The 13592-nt window shown below is 41.6% G+C and overlaps 1 protein-coding gene across 3 annotated transcripts in view; it reads right to left on the bottom strand.

Moving 5' to 3' along the window:
- USP33 (ubiquitin specific peptidase 33) overlaps nucleotides 1-5990 on the bottom strand; it is a 57477-nt gene extending 51487 nt beyond the window's left edge. For 2 of the 3 annotated variants that reach the window (XM_036255973.1, XM_036255974.1), the window contains exon 1: nucleotides 5900-5990. In XM_036255973.1, coding sequence (XP_036111866.1) covers nucleotides 5900-5938 — 39 coding nt within the window. In that variant the 5' untranslated portion in view covers nucleotides 5939-5990. The remainder of the gene's footprint in view (nucleotides 1-5899) is intronic. The other variant, XM_036255977.1, reaches the window with a different exon arrangement.
- Between the last annotated feature and the right edge of the window lie 7602 nt (nucleotides 5991-13592).

Here is a 13592-nt window from a genome sequence, read left to right as displayed (position 1 = left end):
GCCACCCACACGACCCCAACCATGCAGGGAACAAACCACAACCGAGGTATGTGCCCTTAGAGGGAACCGAACCCGGGACCCTCTGGTCCACGGGCTGGAGCTCTAACCGCTGAGCCAAAACGGCCAGGGCAAGTAAAAAATTTTTTGAAAAAGAATTATTTTAATTGCAAAAATGCAATACTATAATAAGCTTCTGGCTAATTTTCCCACATTTACCATAGAAGAATTTGCTACACAAAACAGCAAGCCAAAAAAATAAAAATAAAAGACAAATGAAAGTATTAGTGAAAAGAGTAAACAGGCAGAAAAGATTATTTCATTTTAAATCAACCCATAGTAAGTGTTTGTTAGGAATTTTAACCTATGAAATCTACAGGTAAATACTTAAAAAACGGTTTCTTATTCTTTAAACAAATATTCTGGCAAAAATAAACTTCTAATCTCCCCACAGATCTCACGGTTCTATAAATCTTCCCCTAATCATTCTGAATTTTCATTCAAACCATAACATAGAAATAAAAATTTAGTACATACCTCTAATTCCCTTCTTCCTAGAAACATGTCCCTTTGACCCTTAACAGTCGAATGAGAGCCTTACTAAATCTATTAAGAGAACTATATAATCTGATTTCTCTGACAATCTATCTGTTCTAGAATCTATTCTTAACACCTGCCACAATAAATCATCCAAAATAATAACTCCAATGTGGCAACTCTCGCTCTAAATAAAATCCTTTGAGAGCCCTGGCTGGTTTGGCTCAGCGGTTAGAGCGTCGGCCTGCGGTCCAGAGAAACCCAGATTGGGTTCCCGCTAGGGGCACGTACCTCGGTTGCAGTTTGTCCCCGGCCCTGGTTGGTCGTGCGGGTGGCAGCCACTCGATGTGTCTCTTTCACATCGATGTTTCTCTCTCTCTCCCACCCACTCTATCTGAACAAAAAAATGGAAAAATGTCCTCAGGTGAGGATTAAAAAAAAAAAAAAAAATCCTTTGAGATTTGTGAACATTAGTTAGTACTGAGATTTGTGAACATTAATTAGTATATCCAATAAAGGGCAAAAAAAACGTGCAATAAAGGCAAAGGAGTCAACTGTAGCCTTATCTAGTTGAAATAAATGTGACAAATACTAGGTAGGAGAAGAGCGGAAGAAAGAGGAGAGGGAGAGGAAGGAATAAAGAGGGAGAACAAAAATAAATGAATATAACAGAATTCTAAATGAGAGTCAAACTAGCTGATGGTAATTTTCACTCTAAGTCACTTCTGAGAAAGTTGAAGGGGTGATTAAATAACAGTACATCAGCATTATGGGACAGTCATTAAAAATACTTATGCAGCCCCGGCGGGTTTGGCTCAGCGGTTAGAGCGTCGGCTTGCGGTCCAGAGAGACCCGGGTTCAGTTCTCGCTAAGGGCACGTACTTTGGTTGCAGTTTGTCCCCAGCCCTGGTTGGTCGTGTGGGTGGCGGCCACTCGACGTGTCCCTTTCACATCGATGTTTCCCTCTCTCTCTCTCTTCCTCTCTCTCCCTCCCACTCTATCTGTACAAAAAAATCGAAAAATGTCCTCAGGTGAGGATTTAAAAAAAAAAAACAAAAACTTATGCAGATCATACAGAAACATGGAAAGACAAATGCAACCACCATATTCAAATGAGAACCAAAGAATTTTTATCAATTTTTTTTTACAAGACTATTGGTAATTTTTTTATAAAGAATAAAAATGTATTCATTTAAATAATGCTTCTACTAAAAATAATCAGAAATTCCCACTTAGGAATTTTATAAATCATTAAGAACTATTTTTTAAATGGTCTTATTTTTGCCCTGGCCAGTTTGGCTCAGCGGTTAGAGCGTTGGCCTGCGGTCCGGAGAGACCCGGGTTCGGTTCCCGCTAAGGGCATGTACCTCGGTTGCAGTTTGTCCCCGGCCCTGGTTGGTCGTGCGGGTGGCAGCCACCCGATGTGTCCCTTCACATTGATGTTTCTCTCTCTCTCTCCCTTCCTCTCTCTCCCTCCCACTCTATCTGTACAAAAAAATGGAAAAATATCCTCGGGTGAGGATAAAAAAAAAAAGAAGAAAAAAAAAAAAGGTCTTATTTTATGTCACATTCAGTACCCTATTTTCAACATATTACCATATTTCAGGGTTGTGCTAGACCCCAGGAATAGAGACTAATTTAACAAAGGCTTGCGATCAAGGATGGGTCAGACATGATAAATTTAGTGGGAGTGGCAGCACTGTTCAAATCTCCACATTACTTTTCCCTTCTGAGTGAGTGACTGGTCATCTACACTGTCCTTTATCAACACTCTTCAGCACCCTGCATTCATGTGGATCATATACTTCTGATCAAAAGCCTTCAATGAAGTCTTTCATAATTTGTCTTTTTCATCTCCTATTACTAACTCATACAAATCATACCATTATCAGTCAAAATGTTCTACTGATCCTTTTCAGATATAACTTGTAACTTTTCGGGAACCCAATAATCTATTTATTTTAGAAATGTCCTACAATACTCACCTGTTGAAAACCTTTCAAATCTCACTCATCTCAAATACCATCTCTACCAAGACCCAATCACAAGTAATTTCTCCCTCACCTAAATTCCTGATTATACTCAAGGCACTTACAGTAGTTGTGTTAAAAAATAAATAAATAACAACAAACAAACAAAACAACCTACTCTACTTGACTATAAGTTCTTTGAGGGCAGAAACCATGTTTCATTCTTGTTATATTCTACTTAGCCTTCCAAAGTAACTTTTTAAAGGGACATTTATTTTTATATATACATTACTTCTTTTTAACTTTTTAAAACTGATTTTTAGAGAGGAAGGGGGGGGAGACAGAGAGATACATCTATGTGATTGGTTGGTTGCCTCCTGCATGCACCCCCACAGGGCCTGAACCTGAAACCTGAATATGTGCCCTGACCAGGAATTGAACCCACCACCTTTTGGTGTACAGGATGATGCTCTAATCAACTGAGCCACTCCAGCAGGGCTATATATGCATTGTTTCTAAAATATGAGTTCTCTTAATACATACATACTATTTTGTACAAAATTCATGCTCCTTTTTTAAATTTTTTTATCCTCACTCAAGGGCATTTCTTCATTTTTTGTTCAGATAGAGTGGGAGGGAGAGAGAGAGAAACATCTACGTGAAAGGGACACATCGAGTGGTTGCCACCCACACAACCCAACCAGGGCCAGGGACTAACTGCAACCGAGGTACATGCCCTTAGTGGGAACCAAACCCGGACCTCTCTGGACCGCAGGCTGACTCTACCGCTGAGCCAAACCGGCCAGGGCAATTCATGCTCCTTTTAATAGACAAACCATTGTACTCATCTTAGACTCTTCGAAACTATCCTATGTATCAAAATGTTCCTGCAATCACATATACACTTTAAAAAAAAGTTTAAAAACTACACTAAAAAAGGCTGTTAGTCCTTTCTTTTTCAGAAATGACATTTCAAGTTTCTCACCAAAAATCTTTCACCAATTATGCACTTCATATTCTTGCCAAAAGTCCACTGTCATTTGCTATAGTTCCCAGGGCTCTGATATCTATCTGAATTCCAATTTATATCAAAGGTTAATTCAGCAAGATTATTTTAGGCTTTAAGGAAATTCTGATCCTTACACAATCTCAAAATGCTTCTGTCATGGGAAAAGACTTTCCTTCTTGGCATTTCTAACTCAGTGGATTGGCATAAGGATCAAATATGTGAAAGGTCAATAAAAATTCTAACAGCGCAGTGGCCATTTTGGCTCAGTGGTTAGAGTGTCAGCCCGAGGACAAAAGAGTCTCAGGTTCAATTCTGGTCAAGAGCACATACCTCAGCTGCAGTTCATTCCCCGGTCCTGGTTGGGGTTGTGTGAGAAGCAACCAATCGATGTCTCTCTCTCTCACATCAATATTTCTCTCTCTCTCTCTCCCTTCCTCCCACTTATCTGAAAATCAATGGAAAAATATCCTCAGGCCCTGGCCGGTTTGTCTCGGCGGTTGGGTTGTGGGGGTGGCAACCACTCGATGTGTCCCTTTCACGTCAATGTTTCTTTCTTTCTTTCTTTCTTTCTTTCTTTCTTTCTTTCTTTCTTTCTTTCTCTCTTTCTCTTCCTCTCTCTCTCTCTCTCTCTCTCTCTCTCTCTCTTCCTCTCTCTCCCTCCCACTCTATCTGAACAAAAAATGGAAAAATGTCCTCGGGTGAGGATAAAAAAAAAAATCCTCAGATGAGGATTAAAAAAAAAAAAATTTAACAGCAATACAAGAATTATCTCAACTCAGAATTAAAAATTAAAAAAAAATTTTTTTTTCATTTACTGATTATTTTTTAGAGAAAGAGGAAGGGAGAGGAAGAGAGAGACAGAAACATCAATGAGAGAGAACACTGACTGGCAGCCTCCTGCATGCCCCCCACTGGGAATCAAACCAGTGACCTCTTGTTGCATGGATGGACACTCAACAACTGAGCCACACCAGCTGGGCAGAATTTCAAATATTTTTTAAAAAATCTACTTACTAGAATATAATGCCATTAAACTGCACTGTTAGATTATTTAGTTATTTGTAGTTTATAAAGAGCTCACAAGAGACAAAAAAGTGAAAGTTGGCAATAAACCAGATCAAAACTAAGAAGCAGTCTTAGGTAGACTATTCCTCTTGCATACAGCAGAAAGTCAAATATTTTATTCCTGAAATATATTTTGTACTTTTTTTTTTTAATCCAGCAAAAATAAATAACATAAAGCTCCTGGCACGGTGTGACTATTATAACGTTTTCTTAAAATTAGTACTGCCTTTCAATAAGAGTCCTACTTTCCCTTTATTTATATTATTAATACTATGAATTCACTTACAACGTTTGTATAGTTTCAAACCCAATAACCTATTATCTGATTTGGTCAGCCCTTTCCAGATGATATAATTGTCTCCATCAGAAATGAAACTAGGAAACCTCAGTTATTTCTTGAAACAGGTTTTTCTTAAAGAAAAATGATTAAACTAAAAAATTCTATACATCTATTAAGCAAGAAGTCTAGAGATCCTTATGGTAAAATTCATCCTCAATTTAGAACCTATGCTCCAGCCAGGATATTCCCTACAGGCCCAATTTTTAAGCCTAATGCTGATTATATGAGAATGTAAACCCTAAATATACTTAAGTTTAAGTTGAATGTAAAACACAGAGAAGAATCTCATCCACCAGCTCAACCTGCACTCTGTAAAGGGTAAACAGTCAAATGAAGAGCGTTTTGTAGTTATTAAATATCTAAGAGTAAAGGTCTAGGAAACAACACTGAAAATTTAACCCAAACAAAAACTGCAGATGGGACAGACCGTAAGGGATAACCTCTGAAACAGTACGGATCAAACACTAGTGGAAGAAAATTTCCAGGGACAATGACACCTAGGTTTTCCGTTCACAACAATGAATAACGGGGGCCTTGAGCCTGCACCAATGGGTCCCAGCACCCCAACTGCGCCGCAAGGTGAAACCAGAACCAGGAGCCAGCGCGCCGCAAGCTTTCAGTCGCCTGCACGTCGGAAGGGGGAGACCTCGAAGAAAGGGCTGAGCCCCTCTCGGGGACTCGCTCCACCCCTCTCGCCTCCCACTTCCCAGGGGAGCGCCCCTCAGGGACCCTTCCTCAAATCTAGGACTGACTCGCGTCCTCCGCCGACCCCTACCGGCGCGGCCGCCAGACCATGCCTGCCACGCACAGAGCACTAGGAACGGCGAGGCCTTCTCTCGCCCGCGAACCCACCGCCATCCAGCACCAGGAAAAGGCCGCTGCGGCGGCCGACCGCCAGCGCACAGGAGCGAGCTGCGACCGGCTCCGGCTCCGGCGAGGCGCCCTAAGGGCCTGCGCCCCTCCCAGCAGCGACGCGCTCACCTCCACGGCCTTCCCTACGGGCCCCGCCAGCGCGGCCATCAGTGGCCTGCGGCCGCACCTCCGCAAGCTCCTTTTTAACTGCCCTGGCCTCCGAGAGGGGCGGTGTCGCGTCAGGAAAGCCGGAAAACCGCTCGGCACCGCAACCCTCAGATCCCCGCCTCCCGTACCGGCCACTTCCCGCAGCCTCTTCGGCCCCTTCCGGTGCCTCCGCAGCCGCCGCAGGCTTATCGGTTGTCGCGGGACTGCGGGGGGAGGCGGGGCTGCGAGGAGAGCCCGCCCCGCCCCTGGGGTGTGGCCACGGCGTCCGGCCCAGGTGAGGAGACTCAGGCCTGTCCTCACCTCTAAATTCGTTAGCTGTTCACGCACCGTATACTTGTAGAGCACGGTGACCCTTAGGGATTAGTAGGTCTTGCTTGATGCGTTACAGAGTCTGCATTAAGGGTGGCCACCGAAAAGCCTCAGGTTTCTGACCTTGTGCAAAGAAATAAACAACTCAATTCAATACTGTTTTCCATCTTCTCCTCTTTTCCCAACTTCTTAGGACCTAGATTCTCTGAAAGTAATTATATTTCCTTTTCCACATCAGTATAGTAGAAGTTCATCTCTCCCATTTTCCCATAGACCAAAATCCAGACCATCAAATAAAATATTTAATGAAACCTTAGTATCTGCTTAGTGCCTAGAGCATTGGAAGAGATCTGCCTCCTAATTTATGTAACTGTTAAAATTCATTCAATTGATTGATATGCAAACAATAAAAACAGTTAAATTAATAAAATTATTGTTAAAATTGCCCATTTCAACTGTTTGATTACCTTTTAGTCTCCAAAATGGGAGCATTGTAGCCAAGAGTTGTGCAAAATGCTCAATCTCCATCAGAAACAAGTAGTTTCCTTTGTTTATGAAAAACATATTGTTAGTACTTTTTAAAAATAATGTTTTAGCCCTGGCCAGTTTGGCTCAGCGGGTAGAGCATCGGCCTGCGGTCCGGAGAGACCCAGGTTCAGGCACGTACCTCGGTTGCAGTTTGTCCCCGACCCTGGTTGGGTTGTGTGGGTGGCAGCCACTCGATGTGTCCCTTTCACATCAATGTTTCTCTCTCTCTCTGTTCCTCTCTCTCCCTCCCACTCTACCTGAACAAAGAATGGAAAAATGTCCTCGGGTGAGGATGATAAAAAAAATAAAATAAAATAAAAATAAATAAATAAAAATAATGTTTTATCTTTCAATTACACTGAACATGAAATATTATATTAGTTTCAGGTGATTCGACATTATATAACATACTAAGTGATCATCCTGATAAATCTCATACCCATCTAACACCATACATAATTATTAGAATATTATTGACTATATTCCTTTTGCTGCACTTTACATCCCCATGACTATTCTGTACCTACCAATTTGTACTTCTTTCTTTTTAATCTTTTTTTAAAACATATTTTTATTTATTTTAGAGAGAGAGGAAGGAGAGGGAGAGAAACGTCCATCATATATTTGATCCATCCCAACAGGGATCAAACTCGCAACTTGAGTATGTGCCCCCTCACCAGAAATTGGTGACCTTTTGGTGCACGGGATGATGCTCAACCAACCGAGCCACATCAGTAAGGGCCCAATTTGTACTTCTAGATCCCTTTACCTTTTTTACCCACCCCCCAACCCCCATCCCATCTGAAAAGCATCAAAATGCTCTCTGTATCTATAAGTCTGTTTCTGTTCTGCTTGTTTGCTCATTTTTATTTTTAGATTCAATTGCCATTAGGTATGTATTTATTGCCATTTTATTGTTCATAGTTTTTATCGTTTTTCTTCTTCTTCTTAAAGAAGACCCTTTAACATTTCATGTAATACTGGTTTGTTGGTGATGAACTTTAGCTTTTTCTTGTCTGGAAATGATTGGTATTTTTAAGCCTCCTGTACTTGACAAATATTGTGATGACCACCTGGCTGGTGTGGCTCAGTGGGTTGAGCATCATCCCATGGACTGAGAAGTCCTGGTTTGATTCCTGGTCAGGGCATGTGCCCAAGTTGCAGGCTTTATCCCATGCAGGGGGATAAAGGGGGCATGCAGGAGGCAGCCCTTTGATGTTTTTCTCTCACATCAATGTTTCTCTCTCTCTCTCCCTAAAAAAATAAAATAAAATAATAAAAACCAATAAATACATATTTAAATATATATATATACATATATAGGGATGATCAATTCCTCACCATTAAGGTGATTTTTTTTTAAGCCTCACCAAGAATATGTTCATTGATTTTAGAGAAGAAAGAAGAGAGAAAGAGAGAGAAACATTAATATGAGAGAGAAATATCAATTGGCTGCCTACCGGACATGCCCCAATCGGGGATGGACCCTGCAACCGTTTTGGTGAACGGGACAGCACTCCAACCACTGAGCAACCCCACCAGGCTAAAGGTGATTTAAAAAAAAAAAAAAAAAAAGCCCTGGCCGGTTTGGCTCAGCGGTTAGAACGTTGGCCTGCGGTTCAGAGAGACCCGGGTTCGGTTCCTGCTAAGGGCACCTACCTTGGTTGCAGTTTGTTCCCGGCCCTGGTTGGGTTGTGCAGGTGGCAGCCACTTGATGTGTCCCTTTCACTCCAATGTTTCTCATTCTCTCTCTCTTCCTCTCTCTCCCTCCCACTCTATCTGAACAAAAAATGGAAAAATGTCCTTGGGTAAGGATTTAAAAAAAAAGAAGAAACAATAGAAAATATGGGAGCTTCTACTTCTATTTCTATGGTAAAAATTGAGTAAATGAACCTGTGCCAACATTCTGTAAAGGGGTTAACACCAAGTCCTCAATTTGCACCACAAGTGGTTACCTATCCTGGGTTCACTGAGCAAGAATGGAAGTTTCACAATTTGGAGGGTGCAAATGGTGCTACTACTCCTCCGTTTATTTTCAGCATATTTCAAAATATTGCATTTTTCATGGTACAGGATGTCAGCAATGCGGTTAATTTTTATTTTAAAAAATCAAATACCTAAATGTTTGAAATATTTAGAGTCCTTTTTGTAAAGAGATAAAATAATGATCAGGAAAATCATTTGTTCTCTGATGTATTGTGAGAAAAATATTGTCTGACTTAAAGGAGAGTTTTATAGGTTTATTTGAAAAAAGTCAAGTGTTTTAAATTTTCTGACCTGAAAATTCTGAGATGAAAAGTCAAGCCAGGAAATAAGATATTTAAAATATGTATAAACTAATAAAGAGCTTATGTTAATACATACATATATATATATCCATGACTTAATAATACAGTCAAATAGTTAAAAAAGCAAAAGTCATTGCTTCCAAAATTCCTGCACTGAAAATGTATCAGACATGTTCTGTTATTGCAGTATTCAAGGAAATTTATTTCAAAGTCCCTCCACCAACCTTCATGGTAACCAAGGTCCTTTCTGGCTTATCTTTCCTTCAGGGGTTCTAGGGCACAGAGAAGACAAATGATGTGACTGTTCAAGGCAAGTGTGACTCATGGCTATATGAAAGTAGGCAAGTGCTTCTCCTGTGGACTCTAGGTCAAGTCCTTGCTGTGGACCAGTCCTCATGAAGCAAGTGCACTCTCACAATGCAGTATATCTCCTACTTTTAGCTTCCATGGATTCCCACCTTCTCTGCCCACCCTTAGGTGTTCAAATTTATCCTTTTATCCTTAATCCAGAATCCTTAATCCCTTACCTTTCTTCATAATATCTGGATAGGCTATAAGGAAGGATATCATCACTGGGAAAATATCAACTCCCTTCTCAGAGAGGAGAGATTTTACATTCCATAGATGCCCAGGTAAATCACACTGATTCTGGAATAGAACTCTAGAGATGCCATTTGTGTTCAATATGATATGAAATGTAGACCCTGGAATTGTGCAGTAGGCCAGGCACTGAAAGTTCTCCTAATGCAGTGTTGGCGGGCGTAGGATGGGAAAGAAGACAATTGAATTGTCATATTAAAACAAACACCTTCTCATTTTTGCAACTGAGTAATGGCAAGTAAAAATAACAACACACAAAACATGCATTTTGATGCACATGTACCTGAGACCGAATAAGCCTTTGCAAATACTGCTCCCTCAGTCAGATACACTTTTACTACATACCCCAAACTCCTCTCCCTCATTCACCTGGCTAACTCCTGTTTTCTATTTAAAGCAGCACTCTTCTCACATTATTTCTCATTTTTTAATTTTTTTTTGTATCCTCACCCGAGCACATTTTTCCATTTTTTTGTTCAGATAGAGTGGGAGGGAGAGAGAGGAAGAGAGAGAGAGCGAAACATCGATGTGAAAGGGACACATCAAGTGGCTGCCACCCGCACGACCAACCAGGGCGGGGGACAAACTGCAACTGAGTTTGCGCCCTTAGCGGGAACCGAACCGGGTCTCTCTGGACTGCAGGCTGACGCTCTAACCGCTGAGCCAAATCGGCCAGGGCTATTTCTCATTTTTGTTTCCTTCAAAAAATTTGTTATAAATTTTAGTTATTTTCATTTTTTTGTATGTACTTAATTTTTTGCCTATCACCTCTGAACTGTAAAGTTAGTGAGAGCAGTGACTAATTCTGTCTTAATCACAATATTCTCAAGTCCAGCATTGAAGGACTCAAGTGTTTGTTGTTTCTCAACTAGGGGTGATGAATATTTGCCCCATGGTGGATATTTAGCAATATACCTGAGGACTGGAGAAACAGTCACATTTCTTTGAATTAACATGACAGGATCGTCTAAAGTGTCTTTAGTGTCACTATTGAGAAATCCTAATTTAAACTGAGGCTTTATAATATGTTTTTTGGTTATAAGTGACAGAAATTTAATTAAACTGTTCCTAATTTGATAAACAAGCTAGATTTTGTATGGGACAAGCAGAAAACAATTTTGTTCTTTCTCATTATTGTCTGAAAATCTCTGAGGATCTCTCTCTCTTCCTAGGACAAAACCTTATGCAAAGCCTTTAGTTTTTCCAGCCATTCTCAAGTAACTAAAAAATCTTCCAGGCATTTTCTAGTAATAAGCAAATGGCCTCCCCCCCCCACACCCGTATTAAAAAATCCTGTCTAGCCCTGGCCGGTTTGGCTCAGCAGTTAGAGCGTCAGCCTTCGGTCCAGAGAGACCAGGGTTCAGTTCCCTCTAAGGACATGTACCTCGGTTGCAGTTTGTCCCTGGCCCTGGTTGGATCGTGCAGGTGGCAGCCACTCAATGTGTCCTTTTCACTTCGATGTTTCTCTCTCTCTTCCTCTTTTTCCCTCCCACTGTATCTGAACAAAAAAGTGGAAAAATGTCCTCGAGTGAGGAAAAATAAATCCTGTCTAGTGCAATATACAGACTCATGCAGTTAAAAAATTCTCTGCAATTTCTTCCCCATTACCCCCACATCCACCCCGTGCTTTGGTCTACCTTCTCCCTGGCTAGCTTTTCGTTTTGGGTCCCTCCAGGGTTGGAGAAGACAGGGACAGAAAGAATCTTTCTTGACTGGAATAGTTTTAGCCTGATGTCAGTGTCTTTGGGTGTAGCTGACGTCTGAACTGACCCTTTATGTTATTGAGTGCCTTTGTCAATGCATCAGTGGAGAACCCTCATCAATGTGTCTTGGCTCAGCAACGTATCTTCTGGTATATCTTATGACGTATACCTCAGTCCTCTGGTTTCCAGAATCCATCCTTAGGGACAGCCTCTCTCAGGATGACTCAGTCCAGCTCTCTTACATGTAGTCCTCACTTGGTCCACAAAAATCACATGTGTATCTTGCACAGAGTATAGGCTGTTCTCAATCAGCCCTGTGTGCTTCTGCTTGTAGGCAACCTTAGTCTCTTGACTCAGGACTTTTCAAATGTAGATCAGTTACCAAGTTTTGTCTCTCCAAGATGCCAGGGGAAACATGTCATCTTTTCAAAATGGTCTTCTTAAAGTCCCTCTACTTGGCTTGAGATGAAGGAGAAGCATCTACTTCCCCACCCCCATGGTGGTACCTTGATTTGGATGTGGAGGTATTTGGCACTGAATTTGGGGCCTCCGCCAAGAGTCTCAACTATCATCTGTTTGCTCTTAGGTTAGGGTAATGATTTGGGTTATTCTAGCTCAGGGTTTCTTAAAAATGACACTACTGGTATTTTAGATCAAATAATTCTTTGTTGTGGGGTATGGTTCCTTTGCATTGTAGGATGTTTAACAGCATCCATAGCCTTTATCCACTGGATGCCGGTAGCACCTCCTGTCAGTGGAGACCAACAAAAATGTCTTCACTCATTAGCAAATCACCCCCTATTGAGAGTCACTGCTAGTTTAGGCTAGTGCTGCTCAAGCTTTTTTCAGATTATCAGATCAGATCATTCAGAAAATGATAGTCTACTGATATTAACAAACAAGAATGCTTGCAATTACAATGAGAAGTTTCCAGTAGGGTTCACTATCTGGTTATACCTGTAAGCCCATCACTGAAGCACAGCAGAGAGACATACCAGTTAAAAAACTCTAAGGCAAAAAATAAAGAAAAGAGAGATTTATTGGCTCATGGACTCCAAGGAAGGATAGCTGGGGATTTAAACATTACTAGGACTCTGTTATGATCTCTTCATTGCTCATTTCTTGGAATTGCTATCTTATCATTTTCTCTAATAGCAGTGTTTCTAGTTTTAAAAAAATCCCAAACAATGCATTTATTGTCTTCACCAGAAGCATTCAGCAGAAGAATCAGAGTCATGGAAGAACAGAGAAGCTCTAATGACAATTACATGAATGGATAAAATGGAAATTTCCAAGAGAGAAAATAGACTGCCAGGTCAAACCAATATCATAAAAAACTGATACTGGCTTAAAGGTTGTATAAAAAGATTTCTGATAGGCAAGAGGACGAAGGATTTTTTAGGCAGATGAAACAACAGAGGCAAAAGCACATCCTCAAGAGACACTATGCCAACCTTGGGAACCTGTAAGGGTTTGGTATTATTAAGAGCAGAAATTGAAGTCAGGGGGTCAGGACAGACTTGACAGAGAAGGCAGATCATGAGTGATCTTGTAAGTAAACTTTTTCCTTTAGAGACTCAAGAAGAATTTTGAGAAAGGAAGCAACATGATAAGATTTATGTATTACTTGGAGAGCAGAGACTGGCAAAGATTACAGGCAGACTATTGCAGAATCCAGACAAGGGAATGCAAGGGCCTAGAGGTGTAGATGGCTATGAGAGCTACTTAAGAGATAAAATCAGTAAACTTTCGGATGAAAAAAAATGGCGGCGGAGTGAACGGAAGCTACACAGACCGTCTCCCAGAACCAAACTGGAAATACAACTATAACACAGACAAACTAATGGGAAAAAGCAACAGAAAAGCAGCTTGCAAGGACCATACGACGAGGGACACTGACTCCATCCTGGTAGGCTTGCGAAGGCGCTAGACGGGGGCTGGGAGCCCACGGTGGGCAGCTCGGCAGCGGCCTTAGCTGGGAGCAGCGCCCTCGGGTTACACTCCCAGGCGGCTCCACAGCGCAGCCGGGACAGAGGCTAAAACAGCCACAGCCACTCACCTTGGGCTCCGGCGGAGGGAGGGCAGACTGGACTGGAGCGGTGTGGGGACACTCAGGATCTGGAGGGCGCTCAGAGCTTTGGCTGAGTGCAGCCACTCAGGACGTTGGGCATATTGCTCCTTCCCAGGGCTCTGGGGAGAGGCAGCAGCCCCTCCCTCGGAGATCCA

Source organism: Molossus molossus, unplaced genomic scaffold (assembly GCF_014108415.1).
Source record: "Molossus molossus isolate mMolMol1 unplaced genomic scaffold, mMolMol1.p scaffold_m16_p_12, whole genome shotgun sequence".
NCBI lineage: Eukaryota > Metazoa > Chordata > Mammalia > Chiroptera > Molossidae > Molossus > Molossus molossus.
This window is presented reverse-complemented; position numbering and strand designations above follow the sequence as displayed.